The sequence below is a fragment of the Callorhinus ursinus genome, unplaced genomic scaffold (genome assembly GCF_003265705.2).
Source record: "Callorhinus ursinus isolate GAN/ISIS: 27379988/994484 unplaced genomic scaffold, GSC_fseal_2.0 scaffold16, whole genome shotgun sequence".
Lineage (NCBI taxonomy): Eukaryota > Metazoa > Chordata > Mammalia > Carnivora > Otariidae > Callorhinus > Callorhinus ursinus.
This window is the reverse complement of record NW_027397078.1, coordinates 7,791,471-7,809,666: the sequence shown is the minus strand read 5'-3', so window position 1 is coordinate 7,809,666 and position 18,196 is coordinate 7,791,471. Positions and strand designations below refer to the sequence as shown.

At 38.2% G+C, this 18,196-nt stretch overlaps 1 protein-coding gene across 12 annotated transcripts in view; it reads right to left on the bottom strand.

The window, feature by feature from the left end:
• The window catches only part of CASK (calcium/calmodulin dependent serine protein kinase), a 359,502-nt gene that overhangs the window by 89,259 nt on the left and 252,047 nt on the right, over positions 1–18,196 (bottom strand). For 9 of the 12 annotated variants that reach the window (XM_073901909.1, XM_073901907.1, XM_073901913.1 and 6 more), the window contains exons 10-11: positions 11,397–11,496; positions 8,008–8,025 (exon numbers count right to left, since the gene is read on the bottom strand). In XM_073901909.1, the coding sequence (XP_073758010.1) occupies positions 8,008–8,025; positions 11,397–11,496 (118 nt within the window). The remainder of the gene's footprint in view (positions 1–8,007; positions 8,026–11,396; positions 11,497–18,196) is intronic. The other 3 variants (XM_073901911.1, XM_025857635.2, XM_025857636.2) reach the window with 1 other exon arrangement.

The following is an 18,196-nucleotide window of genomic DNA, read 5'->3' as shown; positions in this document are numbered from 1 at the left end:
TGTAGCCTCAATCTTGCATTTCAGAACAATGAACCAACAAACATAAAACTTCAAATGTTCATGTCTTTACTGGATAGACTTAAATGAACTTCATATCGCTCAAGGATAGAGTATTTTCAGTGAGTTTCTGTTTGTCACAATGTATTTGTGTGCTTCTCATTTTTCAGAGTACACTGCAGCTGGTCTTACCTGAATTAAGGAAATCTGTCAACTATAACTGAGCTACTGGAAGATCTGGGTGCAGCAAGTTATACATCAGGAAGAGTGTGTCATTTCCATGACCCCATGATGTTTTAAAATATTACATAACTAACACAGGTGAGCCTTTCGTACAAGTGTATCCCATCAAGAACTGAAGGTAAAGCCAGCTGTAGCTTTGAGGGAAAAACCTTTGAAGGATGGGTGCTCCTGCTGAGTAAAATAAGCTTCTTAGGATTTTTTTTTTCCTTAAAAGTAAGCTCCATGCCTAGCATGGAGCCCAATGTGGGGCTTGAACTCAAGACCCTGAGTTTAAGACCTGAGCTGTGATCAAGTTGGACGCTTAACTGACTGAACCACCCAGGTGCCCCAGCTTCTTAGGATTTTTAAGGCTCAAACTTAAGTTAGCAAAGATCCCAATGCATTCTTTCTCCTTCCTTTACAAAGTCAAGGGAATCAAGTTGTTCTCAATCTATTGGGCCCTTTTTATTCAAAAGACAAAGACAAAGGCTGAGTGTATTGACTGACACTTCCAAATACCACATTAAATATTAGGGCAACTCATTTTTGTAGGGCAAAGGAAATGGTAGTGTGATCACTTTCTTTAAATTTCTTCTTATAACCAGGAATCCAGAGAGGTATTAGTAGAGAAAGATATATACTGGGGAGCAACAAAGTCACTTACACAGCCTTAAAGAAATGATAAGCCTATTTGACTCTGCAGACAACGTGCACATACATACTCCAGAGAAAGAACCCTAAAAGGCTACGCTTCAGAACATTAGTGTTTGACAAATTCTAATAGTAAGTGCCTCATTACACGTGTAAGTCTTGGATCAATAGTTTCCAACCAGTGGCGATTTTGCCCCCCAGGGGGGGACATCTGGCAGCCTGGAGACCTTTCTGTTGTCCCAACTGGTGGTGGTGGGGGGACAGTTTGTGCTACTATCATCTAGTGCGTAAGGCCTGGGATGCTATTAAACATCCTACAATGCTCACGACAGCCTTTCACAAGAAAGAATTATGCAGCCCGAACTGTCAATGGTGCTGAGGTTCAGAAATTCTGCTTTAGATAATGATAAAAATCTTGAATCTTTCTGTTCTCTATGGAACTCTATGCTGTTTCTGATTACTTTTGGTCTCGGACCTCATCCAATCACATGCACTTATTGGTGAGAATGTAAATTAGTATCAGTTTCCCAGAATGCAATCTGGTAACATGTATCAAAGAGACTTAAAAATGCTCCTGTACTTTGATTCAGTAATTCCATTTACAAAAACTAGGAAAAACTAGGAAACGCAAAAAAGACTTATGTACGAGGATATTTATCATATAAAATGGGGGAAAATAGCAAATACTTAGAAAGTGATTAAATATAGAACATCTATATAATGGAATATATAGCCAAATGGAAATTACTTTTGAAAAATTTTTAAAGACAAAGAGAAATCCTCATGATATAAAATTCAAGAAAGTGGAATGCAAAACCACATAAACTGTATATTCCCAATTATGACTGAAAAAAATACATATACAAACTCAGGAAAAAAACAATGAAATACACCAAAAGCATAACAGCAGTGATCTTTACTTTCCTATTTATACTTCATTCTATTCTTGTCCATATGTTCCAAGTTTTCCACAATAGAACAAACATTGCTATATAAGCAACTGCTTTTTGCAGTATGATTTCATTATGTTAACAATTCAGGGTGTAAGCCACAAATCAAGTGGTTGTCCATGTGGAAATTACTGTGGCTTTTTTTTTTTTTTTAACAAATTTGACTTTTTGAGATAACTGTAGATTCACACGAAGTTGTAAGAAATAATACAGAGAGATCTCATGTGCCCTTTACCCAGTTCCCCTCAAAGGTAACATCTTGCAAAACTCACGCAAAATCACAACTGGGAGACTGACACTGGCACAGGCAAGCTACAGAATATTTCCATTACCGTAAGGATCCTTCATTTGGCCCTTCTATAACCATCCTCATTTATTCCTACCCTATTTCCCTCCTAACCCTTGGCAACTACTAATCTGTTCTCCATTTCTATAATTTTGTCATTTCGAGGATGCTATATAAATGAAACCATACAGTATGTAATCTTTTGTGATTGGCTTTTTTGACCCAGCATAACTCTCTGGAGATTCATCCAGGTTGTTGTGTATATCAATGGCTTAATCCTTCTTATTGTTGGGTAGTATTCCATTGCATGGATGTGCCAAAGTTTGACCATTTATCTATTGAAAGGACTGTGGATACTTTCAAGTTTTGAGTAATTATGCCTGCCAGGCTCTTGGTATTCTTTCACTGAAAACATTAAGTGGGTATTAAGTAGGACAAAAAAAGGTACAAGGCACAAATCAGTCCTCATTTCTCTTGCTGTTCCTGAAAAGGTATTAACCAAGTCCACTTCCTTCTACCTGTTCTTGTGACTTTTACTTTGTTCTGAGTAGGGAAAAAAAACTCTGGAAATTAGTTCAAAGCCAGCTCTCTCATCATCCCTTACTGAAAGCCCTGTAAAACAAGAGATGATGTGAAGAAATTAGTTCCAAATGTCCCATGGAACCCCTGACCCCAGCACATCAACAGCAGGGTTAAATGATACCAGGTTTATAGAGTCACTAAAGTTAGTTCTAAACTTCTGGACTTAAAACTGCAATAACAGAAATACCAACGAAATGTTTTATTTGTACATTAAAAAAATCCAACAGATACTACAGAAACATAATTATCATTTTCATTATCTTAATGGAATCTTACCTAGTTTTTATGGTCTCTACCAGCATTGCTTATGTGAATACATAATCTAGGTGGCAGTTTATTAATACTACAGGATGAAAATAAAACAACCTTGTATCCTAGTGAATACCAAGATGGCAAGTCTAACCACTGGGAAGCGATTCTGGCTGTACCACTTGCTCATCTGTGAATCCCCAGAGCTCCACGCGATTCCTGTCCCACCAGCAGCATGCATACTCCACAGGTGACTCTATGTGTGTACTTGTTCACTCTTCTGTGCTATGAGGTCCTTATGGCATGTCTATATTTGCTTTATTTCAGAACACCCACAAAGTATGCACTGAATTAATGAAGTTCTAAAGAAACATAATAATAACAACAGGGGCTCCCAGTTCTCGAGTGTTTATTATGTGCGAGGAACATCCTCAGGACAATGCAGTAAGGTAGATATGTTACCTGACCTTTCTAGATAGGGAACTGAGGTTCAAAGAAGGTCACAGCTAGAAATGCTAGAACCAAGACTCAGGCCCAGCGTGTCTGGCTCTGAAGTCTATGCTCTGCCTCACTTACTACGCGAATTGGCTGTACTAGGAAACATGGGAGAAAGAGTGACAAGAAGCTACATGTGGTTTATGCATGGATATGGATGTTAGAAAAGAACCTGACTCCTGTCGGGTCAGACAACAACCAAAATCTTTATTGAACATTGCTGCTTTTTGCCAGGTACTAGGCAGGGGCTTCTGAGAAAACAGGTATGATCCCTGGCCTTGAGGAAGGGGCTCTCAGACATCTTATACCCTGAAGTAAATGATATACAAGAGGAAAAAACAAAGTGTCGCAGAAATAGGCTGCTGAGTGAGGAGCTGGGACAAACTTAGAGAGGAGGTGGATGAGCAGGAATTCAACACCTCCACCTGTGGTCTCATCTGCTCCGAAGGATGCAGTGAATGCTTTGCTGGAAAGCACAGAGGCATCTGTTATCCGGTGTTTCCAGGAGGAAAGACCCATCAGCTCAATGGGTCTATTGACCCTCCTTGGAGCTTGTCACGGTTTCTGAACTGATTTATAGTCTTATCTTGTACCCAAATGTGGTTAACTTTGTGGGTTTTCAATCATAAGAGGAAGTATTTCCATAGCTGTACATGAGCCACCTATTTCAGTTTCCGAAAAGTGCTCCAAATTTTAAGTTTCTGAAATTAGGGAGGAAAATTACAGCTTTCTTCCATTTCTCCTTTATCTTTTACATTGAAAAAACACATAGTTTTGGTCTAACCTCAAAATCTTTCTTTACCCTTGATCATTTAACACCTTCCATTGACCCCCCCCTTCTAGTTCTGTTCTTTCTTTTTTTGGGTATGACCAGAACGACAGAAAAACATTCTTTGTCTGATATATACGTATCATTGATACCTGCAGTTCAGTACCAAGCCGATCTAAAAGTCCCATAATTTCTCCATTCAGTATAAAATATAAATGTACATAAAGACACTTCTTTTCCATTGCTATTTGTTTTAAACACTGAGGTAGTAGTAATAATGAAGACAACACGACTTAACACAGCACAGCACACATAGAGGCTCTTAACTGCTATTAGCATTTATTTTGTGGATTAATACTGTCATAGCCAAAAGAACTCTTCACTTTTCTCAAAAACTGAAAAGGATGTGTTTTTTTCCCCCTATAAAGCCTTTGAATAAAGTTGTAACTGCCTTAAAAAAATCAATCAATAAATAGCACATGAGTTCACCTCAGAGGGCAATCTGTTTAAGGGCAGGACTGTAGGTATTTTATTCACTTTTGTATTCCAGGCTGCACTTTGTTAGGGGGCTTTGTACAAAAGGACACAATGAAATGTGTTTGAGTAAAATGATTTTTTTCTGAATAAATTCTGAAGAATTATAATGTAACAGTTAACCACAGAAAACAGCTTATTGCACAGCCCCATTTCCTTAAAGTCATAATAAAATTATTTTGATACTTTTATTTGTATGACAGTTTTTAACTTCCAAAATGCTTTTATATTCATTACCTTATGTGATTCCACAATAATCCCATCCTGTAGGCAAGTGTTTTTATACTTGGAAAACCACAAGGTCAAATGACCTTGGGGCCGCAGCAGTGAGCAGAAGAGCAAGTCCCCAAAGTCAAGTCTGTAACACTGAGTCCTTCTACTACAGATGGACTCCTCCGGAAACCATGTTTCACCCTCAGCAACACATCTGAATAATTTGCATTGGGTAATGAGAGGATATCCAATTTCTATCTTCTCTTTAATCTCAATTTTATTTCCCATATAAGGTTTATTTTTGTAGGCCTTGGTCCTACAAACTTTCACAATGATAAATTTATTAGAAAGTAACTAAGCCCTGCCTTCAGGATAGTATTTTATTTTAATTTCTGCACAATTCATTTGGTAAGCAAGTTTGTTATCTAAAAATTAGGTTGATAATCATATACTTTAACTGTGAACATCAATTCATGTTATTTTTCATTCGTTTCAAAATGAGCAGCAGAGTGCTCAACATTACTACAGTGCACCCCTAAACACTTCAGCATCGATTTTAATACTTCTCTTTCTGTCTCAGGTAAAGTATACACAGAGTGAAATATACAATTCTTAAGTGTACCATTCAATGAATTTTGATAAATGTACATACTACATACATCTGATAACTGCATACACATATATGCAGTTATTTCAGTAACAAAAATTTGTACGTGTATATTTAAAAATTATATGTATAGCTATAAAACCCAATTTATCACTGAGCAAATTCAGCATCTGCATCTAGTCTAGCTTTTTCTGAAGAGTTAACCAATAGCCTCTTTCCTGTTGTATTAGCAATCCCATTTATACAACCCTTGAATCCACAACACACACATTCCTATCACCCACCCAGTCAAAGCCCCACCCTGTAAGCACAACAGTGTTTTAAAAAAATCTGCTTACTAAAGTATAATTTATTAAGTTAAAATTCACCAATTTAAGTGTACATTTTCATCTCTCCAAAAAGGTTACCTCTTGTCCCTTTGCAATCAAATGCCTCCCTTCCCCCTCCCCGGAAAACAGCTTTTATTCCCACTGTACAAAGCAAATTCTGGTTAACAATCAACTTATAAGCAATAGTGAATCCTGTAGTGGACATTGTATCTTGGACTTAAGCATTGCACTGTATCCAATTCAAGCTATGAAAACTTATACATGGTGATAAATCCTTTAGATTCTTTTTGTATCATGCAGACACTGCAAAATTTAGTATTAGTTAAAAGAACTCTGCAAATGGATTCTATCAGAGTACAGACGCTATAATTCTAATGTCGTTATGCTTGTTAAAATGGTCTGTTTTCAAACAGCAGCATCATTGGGCACAAATTTGTCAAAGTACTCTAAATAACATTCTGCTGGTTAAGTGCCCATTCATATAAAACTTTACAACTAAGGAAAAGCACTACTTGATACCTCCAAGATGCTTTCATTTCCAAATGACATGATAGGTCTACTTAAAAAAAAAAAAAAAAAAAAGAGAGGCATGCTCAATCTGGAGAAACAAAAGCAGGTACAAAGAAGTGTCTCACACTCTAATTGTCATTAACTTGTATGTGGTGGACAGCCTCTAAGATGGCCCCCAAGGTCCCTGCCTCCTGGTATTCCCACCCTTGTATAATCAAATCCCTTCCCTGAAGTGTGGGCTGGACTTAGTAACTCACTTGTAATGAAGAGAATAGGGCAGAAATGAGAGGATGTCACTTCCGAGATGAGGTGATAAAGACCGTGCCCTTTGTCTTTGATCATTCATGCTGGGGAAAACAAACTTCTGTGTTGTGAGCAGCCCTATGGAGAGGCTCAATAGCTAGTAAGTAACTGAAGCCTATCAACAACTACGACAGGGAGTTTGGAAGAGGATTCCTCCCCCCCCAACCGCCCACAGTTGGGCCTTCAGATGAGACTGCAGCCCTGGACGACTGCTTGACTGTAGTCTCATGGGAGATCTCAAGCCAGAGGCACACAGCTAAGCCATGCCCAGATTCCTGACCCACAGAAACTGTGAGAGGATAAATCCTGCTTTGAAGGGATTCGATACACAGCAATAGACAATTAACATACTGTGAGATTTTTATATTAAATCAGCTGCAACTGGAGCTACAAGTAACAAATGCAAGAGAATGTGACAATGTATTCAATTATTAGAATCCAGATTTTCTAATTTATCATTGTCTCTTATATACTTCCCCCCAGTAAGCACAATGTAGAGGTAAAGATTTATTCTATTGTCTTAATTGAAATTATTTAAATAATTGTAGATTCATATGCAGTTGTAAGAAATAATACAGAGATCCCTTGTATGCTTTGCTCGGTTTCTTCATTGGTAACATTTTACAGAACTATAGTATAGTATCATACCCAGAATAATGACATTGATACAATCCACCCATCTTATTCAGATTGCCTTAGTTTTACTTGTACTCATTTGTGTGTCTAATTTTTTTTTACATACTTTTTACTTTAATCTTGTCACATAATCAAATCACATCCTTTTGTAATTAAAATTTAGCCATTATATGATTCTTTACAAATGATCTTTCTGATGGTAAAAGTTGCTGAGACACATGAATTCAGGAGTTCATTCCACAGCTCCATATTAACTAAAAATTTAGTTATAGAGAGTAATAAAAACCGCTTAATAGATTATGTAATCAAAGGAAAATTCACTTACCCTGAAAGTTTTCTCGAAAGTGAACTATAAAATAAAATGTTACCCTTTCTCCCAAATTAATGTATTTGTGCTTGAAATTCAGATGTGAGATAATATTAAGTGCAGTTAAAATTTTAACACTGCCTATCTTCCTCTTACGAAAGTGAGAAGTTAGTATTATTTGTATGACAGGGCCTCAGGAAATCAATACAGCCACATTTTTATTTTATGGTCAGGCAGTGTTAAAATTCATAATCAAACATCTAAACACAAACAGCCAAGGAGAAAGTCAAGCTGCTTATGAACCATGCAAAGCCAAACACTTTTGCATAAAAGATAAAGCTTAGAGGAAAACATAAGGGATACCTACTTTCTGCTGCTAGAAGTCCTAGGAGGAAGGCAGCATATGGACAAACAACAAACAGTATGATTTTAGAGCAAGCAGGTTATCAAACTACAGTTGGGCCCAGTAGATGAGCCACAAGAAGCACAGTCCCCCAGCGGAGCCCAAAGTGAATCCTTGTGTTCCACGAGCATATTCCCTGGGACTGTTAAGGATTTCAGTCATTAAAACACTGGGTTGGGATTCTGACTTCTTTGATTTGAAATATGAGAAAGGAATATTTCTACTTTGGACTGTTAAGTAACAAAGGAACGATACACTGTTGTTCATCATAAGATTAAACTCAACAAATTCTAGGGAATGTGTAATGGACTAATTTTGATAAAATAGAAAAAATAATCTCTTACATAAAAATTGTTTTACAATGTAAAAAGCATACCTAAATATGTTAGACTCTTTAGATGACAGATCGGGAAAGGTATTAATTTTAAATTCATTTTTAAATTGTGATCTTAGATAGAGTTTTGGGGGACCAAAATAGGATTTTAATTTTGTCAAGCAAAGTCATTAAAGAAAAGACCTACTTATCATTATTTCATAGAAAGACTAGAACAGGCATTATCTAAAGATGAAAAACAGACTGTCCCTCTTAAGAAACAGCAGACAGCAGTTGGTGACCTTACACTGTTTTCTCTCTAACCCCTCCTCTTCCCTGCACCCTCACCCCCACCCAACAAACCCAAGCTTGCTCATCATTTTTCTCTTTTTGCCACGGACTTGCTAGAACTTTCAGGTAATGCTGGAAGGTGCTTTGTGTTTTGTATTGTAAAACAAACCCATGCAGATTTAAACAGAAAGATAGCAGAACGGTTAATGTCAGAACTTAAAATAAATGATGAGGAATTTAAGGATTACATTGACAAGAATTTAGGCTTGAAAATGAAAACATTAAAAAAATGAAATGAAAAGTGAAAATACTCTATGAAAGTGTAAAGCTCTTATGTGAGTCCAGACAAAATATATAATAGGCTTTCTGCAACCAAGCATACAACCATTACTGTTGGTTGCAGAAAAGGAAGTTTGCTGGTAGAGAGCAATTTCATAAATGATGCTGATAAAACAGTACAATGCCTCCCTTTAATGGCTTAGTATTAAAAATTAATCTTAGGAACATATGAATAATTCTTGATAGCTGTGAGAAAGTTATGAAAGTATTAGAATTTTCTTCAAAATATTCCTTTGTCTTTGACTTCTGAATACATAAAAAATTTCCTTTTCATTTAGGGGAGGTGATCAGACACATACACTGTATAATGATTCCTTTGTCTTTTATTCATAGCATCCTGCTATTTAAAAATAGAGATAGTCATGTGCATGTCAAATGAAGATATAGACTGCTTACGAGATCATTAAGATCCAGAAATTTTGGAAAAAGAAGGTGTGACTGCAGGAAAGGGAAGAGGGAATGTGAAATTGTGAACAACTGATTCGAGAGCTTGCAGGCTATCCGCAAGACAATGTGGAAAATTTCTTTTTTGTTTAAAAAGCAAATGCTGCAATCAGAGACTATTTCAACCATATCATTTACAGATTGTACTGAAAAACAAAAAAACTGGGCGATAAAAATGTATTTAACAGAAAATAAGCAGGTTTATAACTATAGACAATTCCTTTCCCTAAAAGAAAAATCCAATTCTTTAACAGAAAGGGACACTTAAGAGCTCACTTAACTCTTGCTAGGCAGAAGTACATATTAAGGGGTTAACACTAAAGATTAGGTCTGTGAAGCTATTGCAAGGACCACACGGCTCTCCAGTCCCGATTCTAAAGATGAAAATGGTATTAGATGTTGGCCTACAATCTCTTAATCTATTCCAAATTTGTGACTGTATCAGGTAGTCACAGTACGACATAAAACCATTTCTGGATCCACTCCCCCCAGATGGGTCTACTGTAAACCGAGTGTGGAGAGAAGAGAGAGGTTTGAGCTAACACCAACTCAAAGGCTACAGGTGGAGGGAACAAAATGGACTGGGAAAGAAAAAGACAGACATGAAACAACAGGGAGCATGGGGGACACACCTAGAAACACAACTACAGCCTTGCCTTTCATGTGGTAAGGGCTCTGGATAATCACAAAGTCAGCGTAAGAGGAAACCAGCAAGACCTTCTCTTCATAGTCTCTTTTCTAAGATTCCCATTTCTGATTGTTTTTGGAAATCACCTTTACTCAAAAGAGGAAGATTCACATCCCAATTGGTAAAGGTCAAAATGAGGAACTATACAGTTACTGGAATGGGAAACTTGATCCTGTTCTTTCCCACCAGGTGTAATAGGCACATACCAATTGGTAAGAAACTGTGTATGTGAAGGTTTGTGCACATACATGTATAAACAGAGAGAAGGCACTGACAAATGCTCACAGTTCCAACAGGAGAGAAGCATTAGCATATCCATTCTTCCTGGATTGCTAATAGTGAAAGATACACAACTCATGCTTTAGGAAGGGCCCTTTGGCCTTGAGTCCCAATGGTAATACATGAATACTGAATGGGCAGCCCCAAAAGTACAAAAATCAAACCAACAGCCCAAAGTCAACCACACGGCAAATACTGAGCGACTCTAATGTCAGAAGGAAGAAAAGCTGAGGGCAGAGGACATATGTTTCAGACGTAAATACGTACGTACATCAGTGAAATTTAAAGAGTATAACAGACATATGCATGCATTTACATAAACATATAAATGGATACTGTGGATTTTTAACAAATGATCCTTGAGAATACCTCACTAATAAAATGGAAATCCGAGTGTTTTATAAAATAATTTTGTGAACACTGGTGGCTTTCCCCCCTCCCAGGAGTACCTATATACATTTTAGTCAAATAGGTAACTCTTCTTCTGTGTTCTTCTCCCCTGAATGCTTGTATACATGTGTTACTGACTTTATAAAAAGAGAAGAACTTGTAAATTGTTTCAAGAGATAAGTCACAAGACAGTTTATACTGAAAGATAAAATTACAAGCAGGGTTGTCCCAAAGTCTGATCTGCTATGGTTGACATGGGGAATTTTTTTTGTTAGGTATAAGGTACTCAGAAAGATCCAAAAAGACTGACCACAACGTTGGATTGGATGAAGTGCAATGTCGGGTCTGGAGTGGGGAAAGCGGAAGAAGAATTTCTGAGGTAAAAAGAAAAAAGTAAAATGTTGGTTTTGGAACAGCAGGGGAAAGTAACTTCAGTAGTAAAATTAAAAGGAACTAGACACACGTGGATGGGATTTGGTTGCTGACAAACTTCCTTAGAATTCCTTGGGGGATCTGACCAGATTCATAAGAAAGGTTTATTCACAATGGAAGAGAAAGGATGAGACACCAAATGATTCACGCTGGTGAATGAATAAATGGTCCAATTACCTGAGGAGGTAGGGTCTTCGGAAAAATCTGGCAACTCTTCAGGAGGATCCCCGTAGAATGAGTTGAATTTGTGACTTGACACAGCTGCTAGTACTGCACCCTAAAACAAAAAGATGAAAAAAATTAAAACAAATACATAAATACAAAAAAGTTCAGTAACAAACTTAAGGAGTATTCAGAAAGTCAAACCTATAGGAGATGACAGCTAAAAGAGGGGGAGCTTTTAAATGATTTTGGATTCCTTCAAATTAATCACATATGCACATATGAGGAGAACACTGTTGGGGACTGGGAAAGTACGTGAAACCATTTTCATCTCAAACTCAACATATGCCACAAAATGGAATATTCTGCAGTCAATATGAAATGATGCTGAAGGATGTTTAATAAAACAGAAAGATGCTTGTGAATTACATAAAAAAGGTTTTAAAACAATCTATAGTATCTCATTTTTGAAAAAAAGATTAATACAGATATAAAAGACTGAACATATATCAAAATGCTAATAGCATTCTCTCTGGGAAGTAGGAATGAGTCATTTTTCTCTTTTAAAATCCTTTTCCCCCTCTTGTTGTTAAAAATGACTATCTGCTACTCTAGTACAGTAATTCTCAATCAGGCCGCACGGCAGAACCAACTACAGGTGGACTCTAAACAGCACACATAGTTTCCCCCGATTCCTACTTGAGAATTACTGTCATATTAAGTGCATGACACCCCTTCAGACTGCTAGACGGAAAAATGTGAGGAACTGTGTCAGTAACAAGAACAGCAATAAAAGTTATTTTGTGAGTCTGTTAGGCGTGGGTCAGAATATCTAGGTATGTTCCTTGGCTCTGCCATTTTCCAGCTGCCTGATACTACTTGAGTTGAGGTCTTTCTCAGCTATAATGTGAAAACATTAAAACTGACATAACTTAGCTTACAGGATCTTCAAAAGTCATAACATATATGAAAATGCTTTGCGAACTGTAAGCCATTTTGTAAGTGTAAACCATCACTAGGCTTACTAATATATAGCTAGAACATGAGCACAGCCTTTTGCTGGTCTAAGTAGAATTGCTCATTTAGGTAGTTTAAGTATCAAATCACTTATGTAGTCTAAGTCTAAATTTTAAATATTGAACTCGCAGATTTTTCTGAAAAGAAAGAAAAAAAAATTTTTTTAAGAGAGGGAGGGGGCAGAGAAAATCTTAAGCAGGCTCCATAGGCTCCAGCCTAACACGGAGCTCAATCTCACAACCCTGAGATCATGACCTGAGCCGAAATCAAGAGTCAGAGACTTACCTAACTGAGCCACCCGGGTGGTATCCCCCACCTTTTTTTTAGAAAGAGAGAGGGAGACGGGGGGGGGGAGGAGAAAGAGAAATTTTTTATGTGTGTAGGCATTTATTAAATATATGAAAACATTAATAGAAACATGTTTCCACAAGGTTCATTTTTTGGGGGGGCATGTTAGGGTTTCTTTCTACAAATATACATTGAAATGAACTGAATTGAATGCAGAAAGGGAAAGGCAAAAAAACAGAGACGTGATCTTGGTGATACCATTCCAGGCAACTTTTTAGATTTCTTTTTTTTTTTTTAAAGATTTTATTTTTAAGTCATCTCTACACCCAACGTGGGACTTGAACTCACAACCCTGAGATCGAGAGTCACATGTTCTTCTACTGAGCCAGTCAGGTACCCCAACTTTTTAGATTTCTGAAAGTCTAGGGTTAATGCATGAGAGGTCTTTACGTGGAATCTTATAGTCAGCTACCATGATGAAAAAAAGCACTAAATATTGAGTTCTTCTTTCTATAGTAGAAGCTTATTTCATTTCACATACATACATGTTCCCTAAAAGCTGGGTGGGAATGGAATTTTATATATCAAAAGTTTCCCACCCACTGAAACTAAATTTTAGAGCTGCTTTATTTTTCTTTCCAAATGAAGTTCAACTGAGTTTCTTAATATGTTGAGTTTATGTTTCAGGGCCTGATCTAGAAATACGTATGCCAGGAAAGCACTATTTAAAAGAGTCTTAAGAGAGGTAAATTCTTTTAAAACAATAGTAGCAAGTTCCTAATTTATCTGTCTTATGGTTAGCAGTTTTCTTTATTTAGTTCTCTAAACTCAGTGACTGCATGTGGTTCAAATATTCAATGCAAAGCTATTATGTAAAACAGCAAGATGGTTCCAAAACAGTTTATCGATTTATAGAATTATAACCTTAGGGGATGATTCATTCTAAGAGTCTCCTTTTGTATGTGAGGAAACTGAGGTCTGGAGAGGTTTAGCAACCTGTTAAGGTTGCTGCCAATTTAAGAGATAAAATCAAGCATAGACAGAATTGAGGTCCTCTGACTACTCTCCCAGTTCAAGGGTTTTTACTATACCAGGGGTCAAAAATCTTTTTCTGTAAAGGGCCAGGTAAATATTTGAGGCCTGCAGGGAATATGGTCTCTGTTGCAACTATTCACCTCTGCCACTGTGGCATGAAAGCAGCCATAGACGATATGTACATTGCTATGTTCCAATAAAACTTTATATATAAAAATAGGCTATGGGCCAGATTTGGTGCCCAGGCCATAGTGTGCCAACTCTTGTACTACACTATTGCTATGAAAGAGACTGTGGGTACAACACCATCAATCTAGATTTTATACAGGTAGTTCTTCAAACTCCCCAGTTTATTAAATCCTTGACAAAGAAGTTTTCTACCTACTTTAATTTAGAAGGTATACTTTAGTATGTCCTGAAATACAACGATCATGAGTTAAGAAGACTATTCACAATCTGCTAACAGATAACAGACATTAAAGATACAATTTTGTACTAAGCAAATTAGGCAGATTCTAAATTCAAACAAAAAGAGAACTGGGGTCCCTGGGTGGTGCAGTTGGTTAAGTAGCTGACTCTTGGTTTTGGCTCAGGTCGTGATCTTACGGTTGTGGGATCGAGCCCCATGTTGGGCTCCGTGCTTAGCACAGTGTCTGCTTAAGACTCTCCCTCTCCCTCTGCCGCTCCGCACTGCTCTCTCTCAAGTAAGTCTTTTTTAAAAAAGAGAGAGAACTATAAGTAATAATTCTCAACTCAATCCTAACTATTGTTAATGTCAAACATCAAAAGGGAATGCTCCCAGCTAGATGATTCTGTGTCTCATTTAAGGAAGTAGAAAACAAGAAAATGGTTAGCTCAGACTTCTGCTAAGTTAAACTACTGAATGCACTTAAGGAGGTAACAGAGTTACCAAGAAAGGAACAGGAGAGGGGTGCCTGGGTGTCTCAGCAGCTTAAGCGTCTGCTTTTGGCTAGGATCATGATCCCAGGGTCCTGGGACTGAGCCCCGTGTCGGGCTCCCTGCTCAGTGGGGAGACTGCTTCTCCCTCTCCCTCTGCTGTTCCCCCTGCATGTGCTCTTTTTAAAAAATTTTTATTGTTATGTTAATCACCATACATTACATCATTAGTTCTTGATGTAGTGTTCCATGATTCATTGTTTGTGCATAACACCCAGTGCTCCACGCAGAACGTGCCCTCCTTAATACCCATCACCAGGCTAACCCATCCCCCCACCCCCCTCCCCTCTAGAACCCTCAGTTTGTTTTTCAGAGTCCATCATCTTTCATGGTTCGTCTCCCCCCTCCGACTTACTCCCCTTCATTCTTCCCCTCCTGCTATCTTCTTCTTTTTCTTTTTTCTTAACATATCTTGCATTATTTGTTTCAGAAGTACAGATCTGTGATTCAACAGTCTTGGCTTGTGCTCTCTTTTATTTATTTGACAGAGAGAGAGCACAAGCAGGGGGAGCAGCAGGTGAGGGAGATACAGACAGAGGGAGATGCAGGCTGAGGGAGAAGCAGACTCCCCACTGAGCAGGGAGTCTGATGTGGGGCTCGATCCCAGGACCCTGGGATCATGACCTGAGCTGAAGGCAGATGCTTAACCAACTCAGCCACCCAGGTGCCCCTCAAATAAATAAAATCTTTAAAAAAAAGAGAGAGAAAGGAACAGGAGAGTGAATACAGATGAACTGCTGACTTGAAGACAACAGCCAAAAGCCAATACTCCCTTTTTGGTGCCCCAAGCTCAGAAACAAGCACCATGAAGTCTGATAGGCACAAAAGCAGGGAGGTACACTTTAAAAAGCCCAAATACCAAAAAAAGTTTTGAGATGACATGTAGAATAATCGCCTTTGCACCCAAGTGGCAAAATAACAGAGTCATACTGTAATATACCGAGGGGGCAAAACCCATCACAGGGTTATACAAATACTCGCGTCACATAAGGATTTGAGAAAGGATCATCTTATTAGGGTTCAGAACACTGAACTCAAAGCCCTAAAAAGGGTGAAGAAGAACTTGGAGAGGCTGAGGCTGAAGAGAGATGACCAGAAGGCTGGAAAACCATTTCAAGGTAGAAAAGTTAAAGGATGTGGGTTGATTACATGTAAGAACTGGGTCCTCGATGATGATGGTATTGTTGGGTGAGATGACTGATGATGTCTAAGCTCCCAGTACCTCCCCTACAGTCACAGGCCAACGCTGTCATTCGGTCTAGTCAGCACAGCCTAGGTGCACAGGGTACTCAAACGGAACTCAAATGCAGGTCTAAAACCGGGAATTTTATAACATTAAGTCGGGATATCTGATTAAAGGAGGCTGTGCTATCTTCTCTGCAGAAGCTGAATGATGAGACTTCTAAGTGTAGTCGGTATGACTATCTTTAAGAGCAACTGCACAGAAGAGGTATCTTAGGAATCCTTTTGGGTCTGTGTAAAAGTATTTTATAGAGGCGGTCTTTTAATGTACACGATAACTTTCAAAAGCTAGACTGCCTAACTTAGGAAGTAATACATTCTATATTTCAGAATCAGAAATTAATAGAATTGCTTTGTAAAATCAAGAGATCAAAATCACTTCAATTATTACTTAACTGCTCATACCAGGATAACAGTTTTCACTTCTCAGAATCATTGGTGCCCTTTGGATAGCAGACTTGCTGCTCTGAGTAGCTGGAACCCACAACTTGCTGTGCTAACCTCCTGCCTCTGGACCCCTCCTCACTACAGGAGAGGACTGTATGTAAATGCTGGCTTTCATTAGGGTGCAAAGGGCCTCGAGAAATCCCAAAGTTAGCTCTTGTTGAATTAACAGAAAAGGGAAGACTGCCAAAGGCAGCTATTAAAGATTCCTGGTTGACCTCTCAGAAGGTGATGTTTAGGTGCAAGCATTACTCTTGGAGGTGCCAAGATTCCAGATGGTGCTGTACGATGGAACTTTCTGGGATGATGGAAATGTTCTATACCTGTACCGTTCAATACAGTAGCCATCAGCCACATGTAGTACTGAACACTTGATACGTGGCTACTGCAACTGAGAAATCAAATGTAAAATTTTCTTTGATATTAATTAATTGAAAATAAAACCACCACATACGGCTAGTGGCTATTGCATGTATAGTACATGTCTGTAAAGTACCGGACAATGGCATTCCCAAACAAACTTTTTCTAGTTCTGCAAAGTTCAGGAATTTGAGGGACCAACTGATAATTCAGAGAAGCATACAGGCTATATTGCTTCTATTTTTTTTTCTTTTTTTGAGAGAGAGCGAGCATGTGAGTCGGGGGGGGGGGTTGGGGGGGGAAGGGGCAGAGGGAGAGAGAGAATCTTAAGCAGGTTCCATGCCCAGTGTGGAGCCTGATCTCACAACCCTGAGATCACAACCTGAGCTGAAATCAAGAGTTGGATGCTTAACCGACTGAGACACAGTCGGTTGTTGTTGGGTTTTTTTTTTTTACAAAATTTCTTCGACATGCTTCACTGTAGGGAAATTTGTTTTCTAGAGGTAGAAATAATTCATGAAGCAAAGGAGATGATTTCCACAACAGATTCTTTCTTGAGCCTCTTCCCTAGAAAAGCTCAGATGCTGACACACATTCCCCTAGCACCCACCTTCCCAAACCTGACTCCTTGATCAGTAACTCCCAAGTAGACGGCACCCAGGGTTACAGTACAGGTGTGTCTCCTTAAGAGACACCCCCCGCAGAGCACAGATTTTCTAGACAGCCTACATCATAGTCTCATGCATCCTAATATTCAATTTGAGAAAATACGATTCTCATATCTAGTCTTGTACTGAGGCCTATGGAGTTTATTAAAGGAAGTATTGTTTGTAGCGGGTTTTTTAATTTTTTTTGAAGATTTATTTATTTATTTGACAGAGAAAGAGACAGTGAGAGAGGAAACACAAGCAGAGGAAGTGGGAGAGGGAGAAGCAGGCTTCCCTGCCGAGCAGATAGCGCAATGCTGGGCTTGATCCCAGGACCCTGAGATCATGACCTGAACTGAAGGAAGACGCTTAAAGACTGAGCCACCCAGGCGCCCCAGTAGAGGATTTTTTTTTTTTTAAAGGAAAGTATTAAAATTCTAGAGTTTAGTGTAAAACAAAAAGAGGGAGAAAACCCAACATCTGAAATGTCTGATAACCAAAATGAGAAACACAAATTTTCCACTGTCACTCAAAGATGTAAACCAAAATAATGAAAGAGAGGAGAATAAAAAGAACTGTGTGATAATTCAAATCACATGCAGGGTTCCATTAACTTTTTTTAAAATCTACATGTGAAAGATGGTCTGAAAATGATGTTAACGCTAACTGTTCAAATAATTTTCTCATTAGGGATTTATCATCTCCTGTAGCCTGCTGAGAGGTTAAATACCAAAATGAATGTATAAATATGGAAAATAACACTTTTTGATTGTTGAGTATCGATATTACTGTAATGAATAATGAGCCATAATCTTGAAATTTCAT